Raw genomic sequence first — 26,232 nt, 5'->3', positions numbered from 1 at the left:
TCCCAAGCAGCTCCGCACCCAGAGCAGGCCCCACAAGGGGCGTGACCTCACAACCCCCCCGCCCCCGCCATCATGACCTGGGCTGACTGAGCCACCCAGGCATCCCTAAATGTTTTAAAAAGATTCAGAGCTATGTATTTTATACACAAATAATATTTTATATTTTTCTGTATGTTTAGTACTGACAAATGCCAGAAGCAAAATCCTCATCTTTAGTGTGTAACCTTGAGTTACAAGAAGAAATTAAGTTTAAAATGTTCTGTGTATGAGTTCTGTGGTGGCAAACCTCCAGCTTCACCCTAATTTGACCTACAGTTAAAATTAGCTGTCCGGGAATGGGTGACAGGCACTGAGGGGGGCACTTGACAGGATGAGCACTGGGTGTTATTCTGTATGTTGGTAAATTGAACACCAATAAAAAATAAATTTATTATAAAAAAATAATAAAATGAAAAAAAAATTACCTGTCAGGAGAGCTGAGTTTATAACTCTCCGAGTGTTTCAGTCCCAGGGGCTGACTGTAGTTACGAAAGCTACTTCTCAGTTCAGTGGCAGTCAGATCTCCGGTATCCGATGTTGCCGTTCATGTTGGATATCAAGCCAAAGTGCAACTTCATCATAAGATAATAAAAATTATGACACAAACCTTCAAAGTGTTTGGTCTTCCATGATGTTTTGCCTTGAAAGCTCATATGTAGCGATGCTTTTTGAAGCCAGAGCCTGGGACTGAAAGGAGAAACCAGTTGGCCTTTGGCCCAGGGATGGCTCCTTCTACGGGTCGTGGCTCAGAACAGCATGTCTGCTTTGTTTGGTAACGCTGCGTGTTTTCCTAAGCAGCTGTAGACCTGCTTTCTCAGTCTAGGCTCTGCCAGTGCTGATAACTTCCTGGGCCCCAGGGGACTTACCCTGCAGCAGGTTCAAACCGAGAGTGGTTGGTATTCTCGGCAAATGAATAGTTGACATGCGAAAAATTTGGTTTTAAGCAAACATTGAAAACCTCAAAAAAAACATTGAGGTTGCTAATGATGCTGTTATAAATTTTTCTTTAACTCTGTCTTTTCAGATAGAATTACCCATTACAGACATAATATGTGCATAGGTCCTAATGAGATTTGTTTCTTAGGCCTGACACACAACTTAAATCAATTGTTTTTAAAAAAAAGACTCCTGCCAGCTCCAAGCAAAATGCACATTTGTTAATATTTGTACTTGTAGGGTTCTGTGTTTGAAATGTATATTCTTTTATGTGTTAAATTACTGAAGTGCCTTGTAGGATGTAGAAAGTTAGGGTTAGAACACCCTTTCCTAGCAGAAGTGATCTCTCTGTGAACATAGGTAATGTCTGCGTGTCTGCAGTCCAAGAAGCCAGTTTGTCCTAGGTGTAGGTTGGTGACTCTAGGTCTCCAGAGGTGACCTGGTCATAGAAGAACCTTCAGTTCTAGAAATCAGTATGGTGCTTCTCAGAAAGCACAGTGAGGGATCCCTGGGTGGCGCAGTGGTTTGGCGCCTGCCTTTGGCCCAGGGCGCGATCCTGGAGACCCGGGATCAAATCCCACGTCGGGCTCCCGGTGCATGGAGCCTGCTTCTCCCTCTGCCTGTGTCTCTGCCTCTCTCTCTTTCTCTCTGTATGACTATCATAAATAAATAAAAAATTAAAAAAAAAAAAGAAAGCACAGTGATTACCACACAGTGTTTAGTGTCTTTTAAACCAATATTAAAGTGTAAGACTTTTTTTCCTCTGGTTTTTTTTTTCTTTCTTTTTTTTTTTTTTTTTTTTGAAGATTAATTTATTAGAACGGACATGCAAGGCAGGGAGGGGCAGAGAGAGAGGGAGAGAAACTCTCACAGAGCCTGATGCAGGGCTCAATCTCATGACCCTGAGATCAGGACTTAAACCAAAATCAAGAATTGAACGTTCAACCTACTGAGCCACCCCAGGGCCCCACTCTGTGTTTTATGTTTATATCTCACTAGGTTCTGTGCCATAAATGGAATGAAGAAGTATTTATGCCGTTCATTATCACCTAAAAATTCAGCTTTAATAGTTCAGGTCTTTTTAAAATCTTGTAAGACTAAAGCTTGAAATTAGGTTTCCTTTAAGAATATTTTATAAGGTTGCGGGCAGCCCCAGTGGCACAGCAGTTTGGCGCCGCCTGCAGCCTGGAGTGTGATCCTGGAGACCTGGGATCGAGTCCCACGTTGGGCTCTCTGTATGATGCCTGCTCCTCCCTCTGCCTGTGTCTCTGCCTCTCTCTCTCTCTCTGTGTCTATGAATAAATAAAATCTTTAAAAAAAAAAAGAATATTTTATAAGGTCGCCTTTGATGTTTGTTTCATTGGCTAGCCAGTGTTTAAGGGGTGTCAAAATGGAGGGAGATTCCAGAACAGCTTAAGCCAGCAAAATTGGGGTAATGACCATCATTAATCTCCTCATCCTACATAAGATTCCCAAGAGGTGATGCTGAGCACTTAGTGTGCTGGTGAGGGCCAACTGTTCTTGTTCTGTGGAGCTGACCCTAACCCAGCCCTGCTGCTGCATGCCCACCAGGTGCTACTCTGGAGTGATAGAGGGGCAGGGATGGAGGAAGTGGGGTGGCTCTGGTGGTTAAATGTTGGAAGGAAGAAGGCTCATTCTGCCTTTATTTGAAAGCAAACTGTTATGATTATTCAATAAAAAGTATCTGTCTCATCATACAGATGATTTACTTATAAAATGAAACTCCTGTTTCTTGCATATGTTGTGATAGCATTATTAACCACCTAATTAGCAGAATGAAAGCATTAGTGCTTCTTTAATTAAAATAAAACCTAAGTATTATTTGAAGCTTACAGCTGCCAAAAGTAGAATCAAGATGACCTCAGATCTACTGGTGACAGCCACTTCACCTCAGAGCCCTCTCATAGTCACTGCAGAGTAATGTTGCATCAGAATTATGAATTTACAGGCCCTAAAAACTTTCACTTTTCCTGATTATCAGATTTATTGTAGAACTCTCCGTGTAAGCATTCCACGGTGTAGAGGTCTGATTAAACAGAGCTTTCTCCCGGGCTCTGGGGACTCTGAGCTTGGAGCTCAGGCTGGGCCATTCACCAGGGGCAACAGAGTTGACTCCCAGAGCTCTTTGCTAAACGTCAAAGTGTCTGATTGACCTCACCCTTATAATTTGTCACATAAATCTTAGGAAAGACCTGGGAAAAAAACACACAGTTGTGCTAGAAAGGACTCTAAGCCGATGATGGTTTACCTGGAGCAGGTTCATTCTGTGGCTGATCTTTTTCAGGAGTGACTCAGGGTTTTTTCTCTGTGACGCAGAAGCATGGAATATAATGATAAGCTGATCTTTGGAATAACAATGTGTGTTATTTAGGAAGTTTATTATAATTAATATGATTTGGTGTAGAATTTTTCATGGCAAAATCATACTGCTCTTTGTATTATTTTTGAGTGGGTTGTCATAGAAACAGAAGGAAAAGAAATTGTTTTTTTGTCCAGATTTCTGCTTATTCTACATCTTCCTGAAACAGTAATTTCACAGAGTGAACAAAAAAGAGGAATCCTTTTTTTTTTTAAAAGAGGAATCCTAAAGTCATCGTTATGGGACCCTCCTTGGAGGGCCTTAACCCCCAGTGACTGAGGGTCTCAGTTGGGTGGAGCTCTGAGCACTGGAAGCCCTGAATGGACTATATCACTGCATGGATAGAGTGAGGAGGGTCTCCAGGAACATGGAAGGGGAGAATAAAATATTTTAACAGATGGTTTTGCATCCAAAGAATCTCCTAAACTTAGATTCTCATGAGAGATAGCATGTTCTGAATTGAATTGCTACGGCTGGTTGGTCGTTCACACCAAGAATCTGTATGATTAGTATGAACAAGAGAGGCTTCCAGATAGCGCTCTGATTTCATTACGCTTTAGTTTCTTCCTGTCGCCAGCATTCAGAACAAATAGAAATAACTCACTTAGATTTCAGTGCTTTTCCTTATGTCATTTTTTTTTTAATTTTTTTTCCTTATGTCATTTTGATCAAGATGTCAGTGAGCTGAAAATCCTTGAGGGCAATAAAATGCACCGAGTGTAAGGATGGGAAGCTGCAGGCATGAGTTAACCGTAATCACCTGGTCAGACCTGGAATCGGGGAGGATTGGTGCCGCTGACCATTTGGGCCAGCAACATGTAGCCTTAAGTGTGTTGTGCCCTAAAAAAAAAAAAAAAAAAAAAAAAGTGTGTTGTGCCCTAGGTAAGTTTAGCGTTGGTGTGACACGTGTTCCGAAGTGGGAGCAAAGTCTCTATCTCTGCCTCTGAGTCTGGATTCGATTCTGTGTCTAGAGTAGTAAAGCCGGAGGGACCTCCAAAAGGACAGATGTGACACCTGTCAGCCCACAGACACAGACCAGGCTGATCATTGCCCTAGCATGGAAGTGATAACCTGGCATCCAGATGGAGTAAAACCCCTCATCTTCCTCTATCCAGGTCACGATCCCGGTCCCCTCGGAGAAGAGCACACTCTCCTGAGAGACGGAGGGAAGAAAGGAGTGTCCCCACTGCCTACCGGATGAGTAACAGCCCAGGCGTCAGCAGGAAGCGGACCCGGTCCAGGTAGGCATCTGTGAGTTCCTAGACACAGAGTCTGTGCTGTCAGGGAGTGTGAGGATTTGGCACACATATGTCTGAGGAGGGCTGGAGATAACCAGGGGAGCCACCCCCAGCAGATGCTCAGCCCTTAGCAGTTTTTCCATTACTCTTAGAACTGACAGCACAGGGAGTTCCATCTCAGAATCAGGATGGCATCAGGCAGTGCCCAGCACTAGCCCCTATGTCTGGCTACCCCACTGGACCCACACACACAGCTCCTTACTCTTTACCTGGTGACGGGGAAAGGAAAGGTAGTGATAGGAGACAAGAAGTCAGAAGTTTGAGTCTTGAGTGAATCTCTGCTACTGCCCTAGTGGCAGAGCACAGAGTCCTCATGGGGCCTAAGAGCAGAGACAGGCTCTGTCCTCTGACCCCTTGACTGCTGGGACAGACCTGTCTTGGTTGTGGAGAGCTAGAGAGACTGGCTCCCATGTTCATTAAAGTAGGCCTCTCAGCCATGACGCCTGGCCCCCAGGCCTCCCATTCCCAGCCAGCCAGTGTCCTCAGCTCTTCCAGGGAGAGAATGCCAAGGCACTCCACTAAAAGCACTAATACCACACCAACTTGATGGGACATGTCTGGGCCATCTGTGCCTCTCTCGGACCTGCTGGCACCCCTCACCAGGAGCATGGTGGTGGACAGGGCCACAGAAGGGTGTTTCCCTGACAGCTTTACATCACTTAGCTTCTTTGTTTCATTCTCCCCAAAAGGGAGGGGTTCTCATTTCATATGTTCTTGCATGGGAGTTAGCCCAAGCCCCAGCTCTGGTGGGTGGACAAGAAGCATTGTTCTCCCCGTGACTGAGGTGCCCAGAGGCAGGCGGGTGGGGTTGTGCACATCTTAGCTTGGGTTTCATAACTGCTGCCGAGTGTGTGCAAGTCAGGACACTCGGGGTTCCTGAGCCTCCCAGATGACAGGCCGAAATGACAAGTGTTAGGGAACCAGCCATCACCTGGTCCTGGCTGTCTGCAGAGGACATGGGCTGAGCAGCCTCCTGGTGCCCTTCTCAGTGGTAGTTATAGCGGTAGCAGCTCTGGAAATACATTCCTAATGAGAACATGTTCCTGTAATCTGGCAAGTTCTGTGATAGCTCTATTCGTTGGTAAAACGTGATCTTTCTCCTAAAGCCACAGAGTCAGCAAAGGAGCTGTGAGGCTGGCAGAGTTGAGCAGATGCACTGGATGTGCAGGCTCACTCTGCTCGCGTGCAGTCTGTGCCTTGCCAATCCTGCCTGAAGTACCCGCCCCCGTGCCGGGATAGCATGATGGAAATCCAAGTCCATTTGAAATCGTATTCCTTTACCAAGAAATTATTTAACATTTGAAATTCATCTTCACCTTCGGCGTATGTAAAGGGCATGGTCTAAAATTAATTCCTTGTAGCAAAAGATCTCTCCCTACAGAAGCATTCTTGCTCTGCCCTCAAATTAACCTTGCATTAAAGAAGCTGTCTCTGGAGAAGATGGTGGTTCTATTAGGAATGGTGGGAATGAGCTTTAATGAGTCGTACAAAGCAAGTGAAGGCTCTACGGATACAGAGCTGTGCTACCTACCCGAGCGGCAGGATCACCCCAGGAGCCTGACTCTGGGTGTTGGGAGCTGTGCTACATCCAGTGGGGGCCCAAGGGAGGGCATGAGTGCAGGAACGTGGTCCAAGCATGTTAACCCAGCAATCAGCATGTCCCCTGCAGCCTTCCACTCAGAGCAAGTGTAGAGCCACTGCTGTAATGTGACGGCGGGTGGCTGGTTCTCCTGCCAAGTCCGAGTTGCCCTGATCCTGTCTGATCACCCAGGCCTAGGGAGGAACTGCCTCCCACCAGAGTTGGAGGATCATTTCTACAAGCTGGTCTTTGAGTGCCGCTTTCACTGACTTCTTGTTTTGACATTTTTTTAATTTGCTAGACAGTTCTGCACTTTTTTAAAGTCCAAGGAACACTCATATGCATGTAACCACTACCTGAGTTCAGCAGGATCAGCATGTTTCTATTTGGCTGTCTCTCTTCCCTCCCTCCCTCCCTCCCTCCTTCCCTCCTTCCCTCCTTCCCTCCTTCCCTCCTTCCTTTGCGTGTGTATTGGGTGACTGACAAGTCCAGGCCAACCGTGTTACAGAGGGTTAAGTTGTCTTAGCTTGTTCCCATGGCTGGGTTCGTGCTAAATATTTTGGCAGGAGTGCTGCACGGGTAGTGTGTGACTTACCTTTGTGTCACATGAAGCGTCTGTCATCACACAGTGTCCATCTGTCCCATTATCAGTGATGCTGCATTCGATGGTGTGGTCAAGGTTGCGTGCCCCTCACAGGTCATCTGTCTATGGTTCCGTGACACAGCACCAACATCCCACTGCTAGCTAGCCACACTCTCGTTGGCCTAATCATCCACTGATGCTGAATTGGTTCTTATATTGGTGATGGCAGTGTGGTGGCTTTCACATCCCATCCCTTGTTCGCTAAAGGAGACACACACACATACCCCTTTGTTTGGTGTCCCTGTGGACTTTAGGTTTTGGGGTTTTGTTTTTTCATCTGTTGTACACGAATCCATCAACAGTATTACTCTGATGGCAGCATCCATCTCACATTTGGCCTTGTTTTTCCCAAAGCACTTTGTTGCTTTTTAGCACAAGATATTTCAGGCTTTGCTGGTGCTTTCCCTGCCCCAGCACTAGGGCCAACTGTTTATCCAGCTCTTTATTTTGGAGATCAGGATATGGTTATATGGAACATTATTTGAAGAGTAGAATGCCTGCAAATGTTTGGCCATTTTGTACCACAGCGCACCTCAGCAGGATGTCCGGTTGTTTTGTTACAGTAAATAGTACATCATTGGTCAGAGGTGGTTTGCCATTGGACACTTTTGGCTCAGCACCATGCCGGGCACATCACAGGTGTCGTGTGAATGGATGGGGCTGTGCTGTTATTACAGGCTCTTACACATTAAGTGTTACTGATTCGCAGTAGACTTTGTCAGTGAAGCACACATGTCTTCATTCCCCAGGGCAGCCACTAAAAAGAAAAGGGAGGGGTGCCTGGGTGGCTCAGTGGTTAAGTGTCTGCCTTTGGCTCAAGGTGTGATCTTTTGGTCCTGGGATCGAGTCCCACATCAGGCTTCCACAGGGAACCTGCTTCTCCCTCTGCCTATGTCTCTTCTCCTCTCTCTGTGTCTCTCATGAATAAATAAATAAAATCTTTTTAAATAAGTAAATAAAAAGAAAAAGGAGGTAAGAGCCAACCAAGAGCAGACATAAGACAGAACCTTAAAAATGCTTCACTGGTTGAAAAGAAAGCAGAAATGTGAGGAAGGGGAAGAAAAAGAATGAAAAGACAACAGAAAACAAGAGGATTGTAGACTCAACACAACCCTCGCAAGTCTGTGTGTTAAGGGCAGCCCCGGTGGCCCAGCGGTTTGGCGCCACCTTTGACCTGGGGTGTGATCCTGGAGACCCGGGATCAAGTCCCATGTTGGGCTCCCTGCATGGAGCCTGCTTCTCCCTCTGCCTGTGTCTGCCGCCCCCCCCCCCGCCGTCATGAATAAATAAATAAAACCTTTAAAAATAAACAAACAAATAATAAATCTGTGTGTTAAATGCAAGCAGATGAAGGACTGATGATGAGGGAAAGGGTCTAGATAGCATTAAAAAGCAAAAGCTAGTGCTAACCTGCTTATAGAGAGGCTTTCAGTGCACAAGTCAGTTAACAATTAGATGGGAAAGGACGATCATGCAATGCTCTGAGCAAGAAGGCAGGTGGCTGCACTGACGGGAGGTGCCACAGAGGATGGCCAGCCTCCAGTGGACATGGCTTCTCCAGGTGGGCACCAGGGGAGAGCACTTTATAAGGTACTTGAAGCACGGGTGCCAGGGTGGCACAACAGGTTGGGCATCCAACTCTTGATTTTAGCTCAGGTCCTGATCTCAGGGTTATGGGATTGAGCCCCATGTTGGGCTCCCTGCTGGGCATAGAGTCTACCTGAGATTCTCCCTCTGCCCCTCCCCCAACTTGTGCACTCATGCGGCACTCTCTTTCTTAAAAAAAGAAGAAATACTTGAAGCAACATGGAGAGAGCTGGGAACAGGCAGACAACAAGACAGTGTGGATGTAGAAACTATACACCTCCACTGCACTAGCTCATCCACCTGCTGTTTGTATAAGGCTCCAGAAGTCCTGGAAGACTCAGATGATGCAGAGTATATCCCCTAACACATGGCAGCAAGTCTAGAAATCTATAAAAAGGTATCTGGAAATCTGCCAAATGTTGGGAAGTTTTTATCAAAGACAAAATCAAAAGGGAAAGTAGAAAATATTTTTAAATGAATGACAGTGAAAATGTAACATAGTCAAATCTGTAGTGTGTAGGTTTGCCTAGAAGGAAGTACTAGTAGCTTTAAATGTATCTGAGAAGAAGAAAGGTCTAAAAACAATGATCTAATCCTCTGTCTTAAGCTACAGAAAGAGCAAACTAAACCCAAAGTAAGTAGAAGCAAGGAAATAATAAAGGTAAGATCAGAAATCAAGAAAATAGAAAATGCAAATAATCTTTAAGTCTATATGGAACCACAAAATACCCTGAATAGCCAAAGCAATCTTGAAAAAGAAAACCAAAGCTGGAGGCATCACAATCCCAGACTTCAAGCTATATTACAAAGCTGTAATTATCAAAACACTATGGTACTGGCAGAAAAACAGACACAGAGATCAGTGAAACAGAAGAGAGAACCCAGAAATGGACCCTCAACTCTATGGTCAACTAATCTTTGACAAAGCAGGAAAGAATATCCAATGGAAAAAAGACAGTCTCTTCAACAAATAGTGCTGGAAAAACTGGACAGCCACATGCAGAAGAATGTAACTGGACCATTTTCTTATACCATACATAAAAATGACTCAAAATGGATGAAAGACCTAAATGTGAGACAGGAATCCATCAAAATCCTAGAGGAGAACACAGGCAGCAACCTTTGTGACCTCAGCTGCAGCAACTTCTAGCTAGACATGTCTCCAAAGGTAAGGGAAATAAAAGCAATAATGAACTATTGAGACTTAAAAAGCTTCTGCACAGCAAAGGAAACAGTCAACAAAACTAAAAGACAACCTACAGAATGGGAGAAGATATTCACAAATGACATATCAGATAAAGGGCTTGTATCCAAAATATATAAAGAATCTATCAAACTCAACACCCCAAAAAGAAATAATCAAGTTTAAAAATGGGCAGAAAGTATGCCTGGGTGGCTCAGTTAAACATCTGACGCTTGATCTCAGGGTCCTGAGTTCAAGCCCTGCATGGAGCCTACTTTAAAAAGAGGTGGGGAGAGAAGACAGGAACAGATGTTTTTCCAAAGAAGACATGGGGATAGCCAACAGACACATGAAAAGATGATCAACATCACTTATTATCAGAGAAATACAAATTGAAACCACCATGAGATACCACCTCACACCTGTCATAATGACTAAAATCAACATTTCAGGAAACAACAGGTATTGACGAGGATGTGGAGAAAGGAGAACCCTCCTGCATTATTGGTGAGAATGCAAACTGGTGCAGCCACTCTGGAGAACAGTATGGAAATTCCTCAAGAACTTAAATATAGAACAAAAACCTACAATCAGGTAATCACACTACTGGGTATTTGCCCAAAGAAAATGAAGATCCTGTTTGGAAAAGACACATGCATCCCATGTTTATTGCAGCATTATTTACAACAGCCAAACTGGAAATAGCCCCTATCAACAGATGACTAGCTAAAGATGTGGTCTGTATATATACACAGCCATCAGGAATGAATGAAATTTTGCCACTTGCAATGAAGTGGTTGGAACCAAAGGGTATTGTGCTGAGTTAAGTAAGTCAGAGAAAGACAACTATAGGCTTTTACTCATCTGTGGAACTGTAGAAATGAAACAGATGAACAAAGAACAGACCCACAGATACAGAGAAAGAACTGGTGGTTGCTGCCAGGGATGTAGGAGGTCATGGAATGAGGGAGTCCTGGGGACGAGAGGCCCAGAGTCCAGTCACTGGTGTCAGTAACAGATGGCAGCTGGGCCTGTGCGTCACTGTGATTCGCCTGAAACTAGTGTAACACCGTGTGCTATCTGTACTTCTGCTTTTTTTTTAAGAAAGGAGGGAATAAAATAGGAAACAGCCTAACGGTAAAACTAAAAGATGGTTCTTTGATCAAAAACTGATGTCTTTATTTAGATTTAGGAAGAATGAAAGAGCCTACAGACATAAAAAGAGAATTAGGAAAGAAGTCTTTTTCTAGTGAATTTGACAACTTGGGGGAAATAAATTCCTTGAAAAATACAAGTGACCATACTGACAGTGGAAGAAATAGAAAATCTAAATAACTTTGTCTGCCAAAGAATTTATTTATAACTTAAAACCACAAAACTCCAGGCCCAGATGGCTTTCATCATTGAATTCAAGCAAAGGTTCAAGGAAGAAGAGATACCAGTCTATAGACCATCTCAAAAGAACTTGGGGAGCACTCAGCAGCTCCTGAGGCACCATGGTTGTGGCTCCTGAACAAGACATAGGCTGGTGGGCGTGGGAATATCTGCATGTGTGCACACGGGAGGGGCACGTTTGGAGTGGTGTGTGCATGTGGACAGGGGCATGTGTGTTCTCAACCAGAATCGCTCAAAAACACGGGTGCACAGACCCTACAGAGTCCTGTGACCAGCAGCATATGCAAGGACATGCATCCCAACCAAGCAGACTGGCTCAGGTCTGTGAGCGATGTTCTTGCGTCTGGCAGCGACCCTTGTATTCACTGTATCCACGGAGTAAAGGAGGAACTCATAGGACATCCCAGCAGTTGCAGGAGAACCAACACGATCTCCACTGTTCACTAAAAGAAAAACACTTTTTTCTTTAAAAGAAAGAGACTAAGCCCTGAGCAAAGGGAGTAGAAGGAGGCGTCTGGTGGGGACTGGGGCACACTTACCACCTCCAAGACCAGCAGATGGGTGGTATTCGCTCTGCCACAGAATGCCTGGCCCAGACAACAAAGCAAGAGGAGGGAGAAAGGACATGTCTGCCTGCACCTGCCAGCCTGGGACAGTGGGGAGGGTGACGTGGAACATCGAGAAGTACGGAAAACAATCTCTGCACCAAGAGCCACAAACAACTGAGAGAAGAATGCTAAGAATCATCTGCACAGAGGCCCTGTGCTTGAGGCTGGGAGCTCAGTGTCACTCAGAGGTCTCTTGACCCCAAGGTGCTCTGTCCATGTGGTGCCACCCCAGCATATTCCACGGGTGTTTTATAGAAACCAGTGGACAAGAACTCTGCCGTCGGTGTGGAAACAACAAGGACTTAGAGTAGCCACAGCTACAGAGTAGGGGGCACTTACTGCCAATCCTGGACTCACCAGGTAGCCACCAGGTAAGACCGTGATTGGACACCCTCAAACAGTGCGATTACCAGGCGGTTCCAGAGGAGAGCTCTGCAGCGAAACTTGCTCCGACAGCTGGCTGTGCAGACAGAGGGAAGCAGCCTGTTCTGCAGGCACACAGCTTACCTCAGCCCGGGTCACAGACTCCCGGCGGAAGGTCCCTGAGCATGCAAAAACCCCACCAGAAGGGTGGAGAGTGCTGAGCGAAGTCTTGCTGAACTCCACTCAGGAGTCACAGCCAAGAGCATGAATAGGCAGGCCACACCCTGGGAACACTTGCGGTGTGTGTCTCCGACAAAGGCCCGTGTCCATTCCAGATGGAAACAGTGAGCGGGTAACTCAAAAGACCATCCATGAAAGAGTACACAGTTGTAGCCCATGGACACGCCTCCAAAGAGCAGCTGGGTGCGCTAGCCTCTGTCGGGTTCAGTGCAGGCTGACCGCCATGGGAGCCTCACATGACACCAAGCACCTGCTCTGCCACCCTGCTGCCCATCCCACTGTTCACCCTCCAGGAGCATTTGACCACAAAGCCCCTGATTTGTAACTGCCTCAACTGGCAAAAGCACACGTGCCTGTTCCGGGAGAGAGCACAGACGTAGTGTAGTTTGCCCCCACTGATACTACAGCAGCAGGAAGAAGTACTCTGGGCACAGGCTCATTGTGGCGGAGCGACAGGAGCCAGACATGGAAGCGCAGTGCTGTGTGATTCTGCGTCTGTGAGTGTCCATCAATGGTTCAGAAATCAGAGCACTGGTACCTATGAGGGTGGGGAAGGGGTGGCAGAGCAGGTGCTTAGTGTCATGTGAGGCTCCCACGGCGGTCAGCATGCGCTGAACCCCACATGACGGAGGCAGCAGGGTTGGAATTTTATAGAAAGATGGGTGGTTTCTGATTGTGAGACTAGTCTGAGTGTCCTGGTGTCTGCACTTGCCAACACGCATCCAACAACACTTAAGACCTTCGTGTTTCTCTGGATGTGAAGTGTACCTCAGTTTTTCTTTTAAAAAAAAAGGAATGAATGGGATGCCTGGGTGGCTCAGAAGTTAAACATCTGCCTTCTGCTCATGGCGTGATCCTGGAGTCCCGGGATCGACTCCCACATCGGGCTCCCTCCATGGAGCCTGCTTCTCCCTCTGCCTGTGTCTCTGCCTCTCTCTCTCTCTCTCTCTCTCTCTCTCTCTGTGTGTGTGTCTCTCATGAATAAATAAATAAGATCTTTAAAAAATAAATAAATACATAAATACATAAATAAATAATAAAATAAGTTTAAAAATGAAGAAGGAATGAATGATTTAATTCCTGAAGCAAATGCTGAGGCAGGTTTGCCATGTGACACAAGCTGTATTCAGACTGAACCTGATACACAGCCCGTGATTGCTCACCTGCTCCTTAATTCATGTGCATAACCACAGAGACCCAGCCAGATTGGGGGCTTAAACCATTTTGGACTTGTCACAGGCTGTGGAATATTTCATTTCTTTGTCTTTGCAGCTTGCTCTGAAATCCTAGCACATGTTTACAGACATAAAAACCACACGCAACTTTTGCAGTTGACAAACTAGGTGTGTGGTGTGGTTTCCATGTCCATGTGTCCAGTACTGAGGGCAGCCTCTCCATTTATAGACCTGTTTTCCTCTGTACTGGCTGTCAGGCCACCCGCCGAGACCCAAGCTCACCAGGGATGCTGCCGCTTGCAGCTGAGGGGCAGCTCCTCGTTAACACAGTGGAGTCCGAGTGCCCCGAGCTGTGCTGCACTGGCATATCCACTGGCTTCATCAGTGCACATGGGTGCCTTTGCATGAGAGCACTGTGGGGAGCCTGGGGGCAGGGCAAGCTCTCAGCCCAGTCCCCAGGGAGAGGAGGCATGTAGACAGGCCGTAGGGTGTCCCCAAGTGGGGAAGGGTCTGTGAGCCGACCTGTATCCCAGAGGTGCCGACAGAGTGGGCTGAGTGGGAATGGCCCAGTACATCATGCTCCCTGAAGACACACATGTTCCCACCATGGTGAGATCTCTTCACCCACAGGACTCAGATGGGCACACGTGATGGCTTCATGACAGCACTCACTACATACACTAAGAGTCTCCAGCAAGCACTTGGGTCACCCATAGGTCACCCATCAGTCATGTGTGATGGGATACAGTTTCCCAACAGCAGGTGACCATCATTTCTGGAGGAAGCAGAGGGGCCGAGAGCAGGGATGCCTGGCACCTGTCTGGGCCACAAGTCGCTCTCACCTCCTGCATGTGTTCTCCTTCTTAAGTGTTCTTTGAGGAGTCACAGGAGGGTCACAGGGTACAGTGTGCACTGGAGCTTTGCTTGCTGGGGGGTGAGGGTGGGCTGGGATCTGGATGGGGATAAGGTGTCGGATGGATGGTCCTGACAGGCAAGTTGGGCAGAGTCAGCTGCTGGGCGAGCAGGGATGGGCTCCACGGTTCCAGGAAGCCAGGTCAGAGAGCAGAAGCCGTTGTGCACATGGCACTTGGCTGTAATACTTCCTCATCTCCTGCTGGAGGTCCTCATCATGTAAGCGGACACACGGTGTGAACAGCACTTGGTTGCTCTCCTTGGGTTGTTTAAATGCAGATAAAGTGCCGACCGCATTTGAGATCCCATAGGCCTCTTGAAGTGGGGATAGGCATAGAGAGTGGCCTGCCTTCGCTTCTGTGTGACTTTTCCTGCATCTGCCAGTTGTGAGTTCAATAAGGAATTAGCATGTATGGACACCTAAACCTGCCAGCTGTCCCTTGAAAAACACTCGAAACTCCTCGTCCAGAGCCCTCTGTGTCTCTGTCTGAAACTACTTTCCTTGCAGAAGCCCCCACGAAAAAAAGAAGAAGAGGCGCTCACGGTCACGGACCGAGTCCAAGGCCGGGTCCCAGTCGGCGTCCCCAAGCAAGCAAGCCACACGTCGGCACACGGCCCACTCAGCCAGCATCTCTCCCGTGGAGAGTCGGGGCTCCAGTCAGGAGCGCTCCAGGTAAGCCCACCTTGACCCCACCCCAGGGCTCCCCACTCCCCACATGCTCCCCACGTCCTGCTCAGGCAGTGAGTAGGAGGTGGACACTGCAGCTGCTCAGAACTGGGGTCAGATCTTAGGTGTGCCAGGCCACCAACTCCCCCTGGGCCCCACCTCCGGCCAGAGAGAGACCTGGAAAGCCCGCCCTCTTGGTGGCTGTCCCTGGGCTGAACAGAAATGTGAGTAGGGGTGGGGTGGGCCAGCCACCTCCCTCAGGTGCCAACTAGAGGACTTCCCACCATCTGATCCACTGGAAAATCGTGCTTTAGCAGGACAGCAGCTGTTCTGTAACCACCCGACAGTGGTGCCTTTGTCCTCAGCAAGGGCTGTGTGCAGTGGGCATGATCGCAGGGGAGGCAGGCACGGGGGTCCACAATAAGTGCGACATAGACTTCCCCCACCCCCACTCCGGTCACACCACTCACCCCACGCCACAGAAGTTGGGTCAAACCAGCACTGCATGACTGGACAGGCCAGGTGACATCAGAGTGCACTGCTGTCACGTGAGTGGCCTGTGGGGCAGCACAGATGTATGTGTCCCCATTGCCCATGGCTGTTAGAGGGCTTTTTCCAGACACACACACACACACACACCCCGCTGCACACTCAGAGCCAGGGGTTCGGAATGAGGCTCACTCACTGGCTACAGACATGCTGCCTTCGTCCATGTGGGTCATAGGCCCGAAACTGTAGCACAGGCTCGTCAGTAGGACAACACATAGCTCACTGGAGGTGGGCAGAACCTAAGACGTAGCTTGTTTGAAGGTGCAGGTGAGCGATTGTGTGGCGGGGTCCCGGCTCGGTGAGGCTCCGGCTTTCTGCTTCCCCTGTCCTGTCCATACATGCACCTCCTGGGGTGCTCACAGGAAAACGTTTTCTGAATTAGGCTGCATTTTATAAAATACTTAAGGCATCTGTAACGTGACATGTAAAAGCAAAATAATATATTTATAATGATCTCTTTTTTAAAGACACTAGTAACAAATATGACTTAATGTCTATTTTTTAAGCCTGTGACCTCTCTTTATTCATATTAGGGGAGTTTCTCAGGAAAAAGACGGCCAGATCTCCTCAGCAATTGTCTCCTCTGTGCAGAGCAAAATAACTCAGGTAAAGCGATGGCCCCCTCCCCTCCTCCTCTGACCCGTAGGGCTACAAGGTCCCCACGGTGGGCCTTCCTGTGCCTGCAGGCCGCCTTCCAGGTCTGAGCGGGAAGCCACAGGGACCCCGTGCGTCTCTCTGTGCAGGACCTCATGGCCAAAGTGAGGGCGATGCTCGCTGCTTCCAAGAACATGCAGACCAGTGCCTCCTGAGATGCGGGGGTGCCACTGGCCCAGCGCCAGGCTGGGGGCCGGAGCGCCGAGCAGCTTCCACGCACAGACCATCGATCGCCGTCCATCCTCCTCCAGGGACTCCTCTGGGCAGTTGGTGGTTTTTGTAAATTAATTTTTGATGACATTTTCAGTTTAAGATTTTTGACCAGCAGTCTCTTACCTGTATATTTGTAAATAATATCATGTTTCTGTGAAAATGTATTATCAAATAAAATGGGAGGAAAACACCTTTTCTAGCCAGCGACTGTGGGCGGTTTCTTCCTTATTTGGCCTGTCAGTGTGTTTTTACCATTTGGCGTCTGTCATTGGATTCCCGTCACGTCCTTACATAGGCGGCGACCTGTGGACAATATCCCCCCACCCCCCAGGCAGCAGGAGGAACAGGCACCCGCGATCTGTGCCCTGTGTCCCCCAGAGTCACAGGGCTGGAGAGCACATCCCCCCTGAGCCCTGCCCAGCTCAGCCCCCTGCTTTCCTGGCACTGGACCAGCATCCCCCTCAGGCAGGAAAATGCAGACTTGCTGCCTTGCCCAGGATCTCAGGCCACCATGGGTGCCAGCAGCCCAGATCGCATGGACAGGCTGTTCCTGGCCTGGGTTTTAGTCAAAACACCTCACATGAGGACCTGCCGGCCCTGGCGGTGGTCTGAGGTTGGGAGCCCCATCTCTTCACCAGTCATGCGGCTGGCCCCATTGGAACATACCAGGATTCAACCCGCAACCCCAATGACAGGCCTGACCGGCAGAGCGCGTCCCCAGCAGCATGAGGACCGGCTGCACGAGCTTGGAGTTTGATGGCAAGACCTGCCACCAGACGGCTCTTCCCAGCTGGGTCTGTGCCCTGGGGCGCCCTCCCCAAGGTGGTGTGAGCACTGCTGTCTCTGCTACGTCATCTCTTTAATTAGGAGTGAGATGAGCAGCTTCTCTTATATGGAAACATCCATTTATATTGTTTTCTGGTGAGCGGACTGTGACCCTTGGCTGGCAGTGACTCTCGAGCATCTTTACCGTGTTGCAGTGCTTTGAATGTCCTGGTGAGCCCTTTTCGGCACAATTTATTTTTAAATAATTTTTTCCAATTTCTCCCTTACCTTTGGTTGTAGGTTTTTATGTGCAAATATTGCTTTTACAGGTAATTGTTTTTCTCACAGCCTTGGGCAGCCCCAGCTGTGCCTCCGGCAAATCCACTTTGTCCCTTGTTACTTGTTCCCGGCACTGTTTATGCAGGCCACATTTGGCTGTGTGTCATTTCCACCTGCAGGAGCCAGAAGTGAGTGTGGGCAGGGAGCCATGATGCTCAGCACGGGGCATGTGTGCCCAGCGGTGCCTGCAGTGGGACCCTGTCTGCATCTGTCTGATCTGGCGCCTGGGAACATGGCAGGGCCACCTTGCACCCCAGAGTATGCACAGCTTTGCACAGACACGAACACCCCAGAGAGCCCCCACCCCACCCCAGAGAGGTACGTAAGGTGAGGTTTGTGCTGGGGGCTGCCACACAAGGAGAAGAGTGGAGGACCCCACAAAGGACCTTCCTGGCCCGTGGGATTCTGTGTTGGGCCAGGGAGGTGTCCTCTGGCTGCACAGACAGAGAAGGACACATACAGGACACCTTCCAGGTCTCTCAACCGAGCTCTGCACACTCACACTTGCTACAAGGGAAAATACTGGCAAACCTGACTTTCTGCAGTTTGTGCAGTGCATGTTTCTGTGTACATAATGCATCCGCCATTCCATGCCACAGTGCTGACCCTGAGTGCCAGCCCAGGCTGTTGTGATCTGTGATTACAGGAGAGGCTTTAGGGGTAACCACACCACCTCTACCCTCCCGATCTCAGCCGCTAAAATCCATGTGGGACAGCTTATATGCGGTCTGCCACAGAAGACACTGCCGGCGGCATCAGGTCAAGAGTTTTTCCCCTTTAGAAAGATTGTCTCATGATGAATTTGCAGTATTTTTACTGGATTATTTTTAAGTCTCTTAAATGGTAATGAAACTGTTCTCCAAAACCTTTTCCCCTGTTTGCAAGGCCAGCTGTTGTGCCTGGGGTCACAAGCTCTCCCTTGCAGCCTGTGTTGGGCCATCACACCACGTGCTCTGCCAGATTCCCAGAATGAGACCGGAGCTGCCGGGAGGGCCTTTCACCGAATACCAAATACACGGGCAGGCGGGCAGCGGCTCCAGCAGGCGCTTTTAAGTAACCTTTGGGCGTTGGCACAAGTGATCAGTTCACACAGTGAAGTATTATTCTCATGACTCCTGTGCGCCCTCCTGGCATCCTTTCCTCAGACGCGGGTGGACAGGAGGATCTGCTCTTGGCTGCGCAGCCCCCACCCAGCCTTCCTCGTGCACAAGGCGGCATGCCACTCACCAGCTTCCTTGCCTGCTGGCCGTTAACGTGAGCCTCTGAGCCGTTTCATACCTATACGTGGCAAACCCCTTTATTGTCTTAATAAACTTGGTAGAACAATTGTGGATCTGTGAAAAAATCAGGACCCCAGTACAAAGCCCTCTGCCATCAGGGCCCACCTGCAGCGTGGCACTGGTGTCAGGATGGAGGGCCAGAGCTGCTGTGTATTAGGAACTAAAGTCCACACTGTTCACATGCCTTCCTTTCTACCTGCTCCCCACCTCCAGCGTCATCAGACCAGCAGGGAAAAGCCCGGGTGAAGCAGGTCTTCTCGAGATGGGCCCAGGGGACACCTGCCCCACTGCCCCCACTGGCCCAACCCAGCAGGCCGTGGCAGCTCCATAGGGCAGATGGGCGCCAGCAGCCGCGGGGAGGTGGATGTGGGCCCAGGGCAGCTCCAAGAGGCTTGGGAGCCAGCGGAGCTGGGGAGCTGCAGCCCTTCTTGGGCTTTCCCAACAGGTAGGACTCACACTCCAGCCCAGGCTCACACTGGGCACGGTGCCGCATGCTCCCCCAGCAGGAGAAGATGTAGCTGGTGGGCACAGGCCAGCCCCCACAACAAATCAGATGCTGCTGCCCGAAAAAGGAGCAGAGGATGCAAGCCTCCAAAAACCAACGGTTTATCCCATCGTCTAAGGAACCAGAAGTTCTCCACAGCTTCTCTGACTTCACAGGGCTTGCCGATGGACGACCGACACCATCTTTCCATCACAAACAGTGTGTGGAGCTGGGGTAGTGTGGGCTTTTGTAGACAGGGTGGAGCAAGGGGGTATCTCTAAGCAGAGATACAGGAACGTGCTAGGATGCAGTAGGAGAGTGCGCCGCAGGGCTCTGGGCTGTGGGTGCAAAGGTCCCGAGGCAGGAATGTGCCTGAGTGACAGAGGGAGAAGGGGGAGGTCAGCAGCTTCAGCCATCTTAGGGGACAGAGGTGGGGACGAGGGGCCTGGGCAGGACCCACAGGCCCAGCCAGGAGCTGTGATCTGTCTCCCATGTGTAACAGGAGCCCCAGACCTGAGTAAGGCGGGTGGCCCCACCCCCATTCATGTGGGGAAGATGGTCCAGACTCTGATTTAGGGAACAGCCTCCCGCAAGGCAGGGTGTGCAGAGGCAGATAGGAGGTGTGAGGGTGTCCTGGGCAGCCATCCCAGACCGCAGGGGCTCATCATCTCAGTTCTGGGGTTTGAGGGCCGGGTGTGGCACGCGTGGTGGCTCCTGCTGCTCCAGCTGCGGGTGCTCCCAGCTGAGGGCTGCGTGGCTCCACCTCTGTCTCCCTCTGGTCTCCCTTCTCAGGACACAGTTCTGGATTCGGGGCCCACCCGGATAAGCCAGGACGGTCTCACCTTGAGATCCTTAACTGTGATCCGTCTGTAGCAGCCCTCTTCCCCAATAAGCTCACGTTCTCAGGTTTGGGTGGATGTGAATCTGGAGAAACACCATTTGCTGCACTTCAGGGGCCCTGGAGGGAAACTCCAATAGTGCAAATTGGCCGCGGGAGCTCCCAGGAGTGCTGGGCTGAGTGGGGTGCAATGAGAGAATTGCCCCCAGTCTGCTGCCTTCCCAGCCCGGCTGGGCTCCTCCAGGCACTGGCCAGGAAGAGGGTGTCCCATGGGCCTGGCTCCCCTGCCCCCAAGGGGACGCCCCCAGAACCCAGGTCCCCACCAACGGGATGCCCGCCTGAGGCTCTTCCTATCCGTGCACACTGGGATAGTGATAAGATCTGTGTCTCTAGGTCTAGAAAAGCCCTTCCTGTAAGTTGGAAGCAAAGCGCGTCCTGGTTTGCTGGGCAGCACCTCCTCCAGGAAGCCCTAGGAAGTTCCGGCGCCCCTAGGTTCAACGGCGTACAGAAACTTGGCTTTTTTCAGCTTCGCAAGGAGCAGCTGCCAGTCACACAGGGTGTCAGAGTGCAGGGAGCAGAAGCTCTGGGGCCTGGAGCTACCCTGATCCCCTAGGGGTGAGCACAACTGAGTGGTGTCAGTAGCTTCATAGAAGAGCACCGCTATCACGACCATTCAATTCCAGAATATTCCACTTCTCCCAGATGAGCAGTTGCTCCCGACCCCTCCCCACCCCTAGCCCCTGGCTAGTCCACATGCGGCGCCTGGACGTGCCTGTTGTGCAGTTGCTGCTCGTGGACTCGTGCCGCACGGCCTGTCTCTCCAGCCTGCAGCAAGGGGCACCCCGACACCACCCGCTGTGCATGTGCCACCTCCTGGGCATCCATCCACCAGCCAGTGGTCACAAGGGGTGCTTGCACTTTGCGGCCGCTGTGAATGACACTGCGGGACACTCGCACCAAGCTAGCTCTGTGCCAACGTAGGTGTGCCGCTTCCATGCTGCTTCAACTGGGTGAGGCCGGGCACCCCGCACAGGGTGGCTGCGAGGACCTACCCACGGGGTCTGAGGCCCTGGGAGGACAGACCAGCCAGCGGCGGCGGGGAGGGGATGCTGAGCTCCTGGGGGTCATGGCCTGGGCGTAGGGACCAAGGTGCAGCGCAGGCTTGCGGAGCTGGGATCAGTCTCCAAGTGCAACGGGACACCATGGGGACCCTGACTCTCATGGCCACTTTGCCCACACGAGCCCCCCATGCCAGACCTTCCCATGACCTCTCACCCTCTGTCTGGGCTGAACTGTGTCCCCCTCAAACCCACACAGGGGGCCCTAAGCCCCACAATGCAGGATGTGACTGTGTGTGGAGGTGACAGGTGAAGTGGGGTCACGGGGTGGGCCTGTCCCACAGACTGAGTCCCCGCGGAGAACAGGGCAGGACGCAGGCGCGCGTGGGCCACGAACCCAGAGGACATGCGGGAAGACGGCTCCTACAGCCCAGGGACAGCCTGGAGAGGAGACAGCCTGCCGCCCTGGGACCAGGACCCCACACCACACCTGGACTGGGACCCCACGCTGCACCTGGACCCCACACCGCACCTGGACTCAGCGCCGCACCTGGATGGGACCCGGCGCCACACCTGGACTGGGACCAGGACCCTGTACCTCAGGAGGGGGGGAGCACCCGGCCGTGGCGCTTGTCCTGCGGTTGCCGGCAGCTGACTGTGGTGGCGCGAGCCCCGCTCACGGACCGGATTGCCCCTGGGGCGCCACCATCCTGCAGGCTCTGCGCCCACTGCTTGGCACCCGAGCAGGACAGAGGCAGGCACTGGGACAGCCCCGGTCCTGGCACAGGTCCTGATGAATCTTGGTCCCAACCCCGTCCCCGCCCCTTCCCGGACTCCCTTCCTTCGGCCTCCCTCCCCCTCCTCCGTCCTTTCCTCCGTCCTCCCTCTACCCGCCCCTCTCCCTCCCCTCCCCTCCCCCTTCTATCCCTTCCTCCCTCTCCCTTCTTCCCCCTACCCTCCACCTGTCCCTCCCCCTCCCTTCCTCCCTTCCCCCCCCTTCCTTCCACCCCCACCCCTACTAAGAAATATCATCTCTCATGACTGAGCAGAGGGATCCAGCAAAGCCCAGTGGAGTCTTTGAAGGCAGCTCAGAAGTCACTGCATGAGTCCCTGGGCCCCATCTGTTCACGAAGGCGGACACAAAGGCATGCTCTGTCTCCAGGGGATGGGAGTCCCTCCCTGAGGGCGGAAGGGGGGGTTACAATTTAAGGATTTTTTTACTTTTTTATTAAAGATCTACGTATTTATTTGAGAGAAAGAGCGCACACGAATGCGGTGTGCACTTGTGCGCAAGCCAGGTGGGAGTGGGCGGTGCAGAGAGAGGGGCAGAGCATCCCAAGCAGACTCCCCACTGAGCGCAGAGCCCGATGAGGGGCTGGACCCCACAACCTGAGATCATGACCTGAGCCTCTCAGGCACCCCTGCAAGGCATGTTTTAAAGTCACCTCCCCCTCTCATTCCACCCCATGGCCTAGAGACTGCCCCAGGGACCTGGCACTGACCATCCTGCCTTTGCCAAAGTGACTGTCCCCACATAACGCTGCTGTCCTGCCTGTCCCCACTGGCACTCTGTCTGATATAATACAGGTATTCTTCTCTCACTGCTCCGGAAGCCAGAAGTCGGAAGTCAGCCTTGCTGGGGTGAAAGCGGGTGCTGGCAGGGCTGGTTCCTCTTGGGACTCCAGGGCAGGGGTGTGGTTCTGCTCGCCCCTCCAGCTTTCAGAGGCACCCTGCACCAATGGGCCCCTGGCTGCATCACTCTGGCCACTGATTCCCTTGTCACAAGACCTGCTCCCCCCAGCTCTGAGCCTCCCCCTCCTGCTGTCTGATGACCCTGGGCCCACCAGACTGTCCAGGACCATCCCATCCAGGATCTTTAACCTGACCACATCTGCAAAGCCCCTTTTAGCCACATAAGGGAACATGCTCTCGGATTCCAGGGGTTAGGACTGGGTAACGCTGGCCGCTGTTCCTCACTGTGCATACTCAACCTGTCTACCCGCCTAGGGCAGCAGCCTCACAAGGGCAGGGGTTCAAGCAGGCAGCCTGAGCCCCGCCCTTCTAGAGTGAAGACACAGGGCCTGGTCTAAGGGCTGCCACCCCCTCGAAACCCTGGTCTCAGAGAAGGGACTGTATTTAAGCCAACCTTCTGTATGCAATACACATAATTATACTTCTTTTGTTCTCATTTTTATTGATTTTCAGTTACACAAGCCAAGTAGAAATAGCTGCTCCTGGTGGGAGTGTGAGACCGGCTGAGAGGCTGTCACCCCTGCCACATCCTGCGCCCGCCAGCCCTCACCCAGGTCCCTGGAGCAGACCCCAAGCAGAGGATCTCAGTGATGGTGACTGATGGTGAACCCCTCAGGGACCCACCCGGTGGGTGGACCCCCACCCCATCCCGGAACTTAGGGATGGGAAGGGCAAGAGGTGCCCGAGCCGGCATCCCTGGATAGCACAGATCACATCTTCCCTGCATTGTCATGAGCCCGGGCTGCCCAGGGGTGGGTGTCCCGAAGCCTGAGCCCCCAGGACAAAGTGACAGGTGCAGGTGGCACAAGGGAGCACCCAGCAGAGGATGAGGTGATGTTCAGGCCCAAGGTTGCTCCCTGCACTCCTGCCTGAAGTCATCACCTGCACTTTAGTGGGTTCCTTCCAGTGCTTTCCCTCTGCTTTTATGCACGCACACATGCATGCACACACACAGCCCAGGAAAGCTGCAGCCCCCGTCCTGCCATCTCAGCAAGCCCAAGCCACAGTCCAGAGCTGTCCTTCATCACAGGATGGGGGCCGTGGGGCCAGCCCTGAGCCAGTCACGTGGCCGGAAGATGGTCAGGAGGGATGGGCCCATCCTGGCTTCTGTGTTCCAGGTGGCAGGGGCCCGCATCACAAACCCCTGGGCTGACAGGGTCAAAGGGGGATTTTCTAAAGGACGTTGGAGGTGCTGACACCAGATAAAGGAGCTGGATGGCAGGGCAAGGCTGGATCAAGAGCTCAGATATACATGCTTGTGTGTGTATACATGGCAAAGCTAAGCACATAGTTGTTTTGTGGGGTTTTTCTGATTTCTCACGATTTGTTTTTTTCACTCAACAATACATGTGCATGGCCCCACTGGTGTGTCTGGACTAGTCCTTTCTGACTTCCAGGTACTGTTCCATCTTTGGGGCAGTCAGTCCAGGGCACCACCAGCTTACACGGCACCTCACGGGTCTTTCTCCAGCAGGACACCCCCCCTCCCCACTCCAGGAATCACAGATCGGAGGGTGCCCGCCCCTGCCTCCCTGGCCACCACAGGCACAGCTGCCTGGGCACACGGCCCTGATTTAGCAGGTCAGCCCTGAGTGGACACTTGGGCACTTCTGATGGTGAACTGGTATGTCCTGTGTTTGCCTCTCATGCAAAGATGGGAGCATTTTTCTAGACAGAACGCTAGCCAGAAAATGTACTTTTTACATTTTAATAGCTGCTCCCTGATGGCCTTCCAGTAAGGCTGACCAGCTGGTACCCCCACCCAGGGGCAACAAAGTCCCCCCTTCCCACTTCCTGGGTGCATGATGATATATCACTTTTCCAACATCGCCCATCTGAGGGTAAAAAGTGGCCTCTCACCGGTGCTTGGATTCTGTCCACATTCAATTATCAGGATTCAGTGGCAGCCCTGAAGTGAAAGCAGCAGGTGTGGTGCAGTGGCCCTGGCATGAAGTCAGTGACAGCCCCCCAAGTGCACCCTAGCCAAGCATCCTCAGTGCTCACCGTGGTCTCCAGCCACCATCTTGACCTGCCTGAGGAGAACCACAGTCTGGCCATGCCTATAGTTGTGCTGCTGAGGCCATACTCACAGCTACGTCTGTCCACCACCATCTGGAATTAGCCTCCCACAGCATCCTGCTCCAAACCCTCAGATGCAGGAAGAGCTCTTCCACAGGGGGGGACTGCTCCAGCCTCTCTCTGAACTCCTTGATCCAGCCCTGCCTGCCATCCATCTCCCTTACTCCGACTTCAGCACCTCCAGTCTCCTTTAGAAAACCCCCTCCTTGCCCAGGTCTACGCAGGCAGATCAGCTCATTGCCATCCTCTGGCCACATGCTTGGCTCAGAGACAAACACATAATCCACAGCACCCAGTGAAAGACAGCACAAGGTCTGTGGCTTCCTAAGTGTCAGGATGTTAGCTGTAGCTGCTCTGCACCGTTTTTGCTGCTGGAGAAATCTTGCCAGAGGATGAAGCCAACACAGAAATGGAGGGAGGAACTGAATTCTGATCTAGTCTTTTGCAACTTGATCTAGCCTTATCTGACATCAATATGCCCCAGGGTATCCCAGTCTAACAATCTTCTCAATGTCCTTTCCTTGACTAAAACCAGTTTAAGCTGGTTTCTGCCACTGGCAACCACGTTGTTCTGATGCAAAATTTGAGGATGTGCCCGTGAAGGGTCCCCGTGTGCCAGATGCCTGGTCCATCTGAGCTGTTCTGAAGGAGGTACAGAATCTCCTTGCTGCAAAGGGGGCCACTGAGGCTCCCACAGTAACAGGGAAGGATGGTGCCCAGCCCTTGCCACTCCACGGCCTCCACGGGTGACTGGATACAGCGAGGCGTCTGGGCCTCAGTTTCCCTGTCCGAAGGCAGCAGCAGCCGCGAGGAGCAGCGGGTGTAGGGGCGAGGCTGGGGGGCAGTTGCACACTAGCAGGATGAGAACTCAGGGGATCTGCATCTGAACCTCGCAGCCCCCCACCCCCAAACCGCAAGTTACTTCATTTCTCTGGGCCTCAGTGTCCTTGTTTGAGAAGTGAGAACAGTCGTTCCCTCTCATGAGATGCTGATAGAGGGGCAGCTGGACAGGGGCCCGCGCCACCGACCTCCCGCAGACGTCGGCCTGCACCTCCTGCTCCGGCGCCCAGGCCCGAGCCGTGCGCCCGCGCAGAATCCCGCCCGCGGCCCGCCCCCGCCCAGCCTCCACCCTGCTTTCGCGGCTCGCGGGCTCCACCAGGCGGCGGCCGGGCGCGCTGCGACTGCCGTTGGGGTGCCCAGCCGTGACCGCGAACCG

At 51.5% G+C, this 26,232-nt stretch overlaps 2 protein-coding genes across 5 annotated transcripts in view; one reads left to right on the top strand and one right to left on the bottom strand.

Annotated features, from left to right (window-relative positions):
* The window catches only part of LOC112676399 (splicing factor SWAP), a 69,668-nt gene extending 53,057 nt beyond the window's left edge, over positions 1-16,611 (top strand). For 2 of the 3 annotated variants that reach the window (XM_025473546.3, XM_025473547.3), the window contains exons 15-18: positions 4,471-4,596; positions 14,847-15,011; positions 16,088-16,160; positions 16,298-16,611. In XM_025473546.3, the coding sequence (XP_025329331.1) occupies positions 4,471-4,596; positions 14,847-15,011; positions 16,088-16,160; positions 16,298-16,363 (430 nt within the window). In that variant the 3' untranslated portion in view covers positions 16,364-16,611. Of the gene's footprint in view, positions 1-4,470; positions 4,597-14,846; positions 15,012-16,087; positions 16,161-16,240 lie in introns of all 3 variants that reach the window. The other variant, XM_049102196.1, reaches the window with a different exon arrangement.
* Positions 1-26,232, bottom strand: part of LOC112676390 (uncharacterized) — a 535,411-nt gene that overhangs the window by 126,447 nt on the left and 382,732 nt on the right. The gene's annotated exons all lie outside the window — the stretch shown is intronic.

The sequence above is a fragment of the Canis lupus genome, chromosome 26 (genome assembly GCF_003254725.2).
Source record: "Canis lupus dingo isolate Sandy chromosome 26, ASM325472v2, whole genome shotgun sequence".
NCBI classification, from domain to species: domain Eukaryota; kingdom Metazoa; phylum Chordata; class Mammalia; order Carnivora; family Canidae; genus Canis; species Canis lupus.
This window is presented reverse-complemented; position numbering and strand designations above follow the sequence as displayed.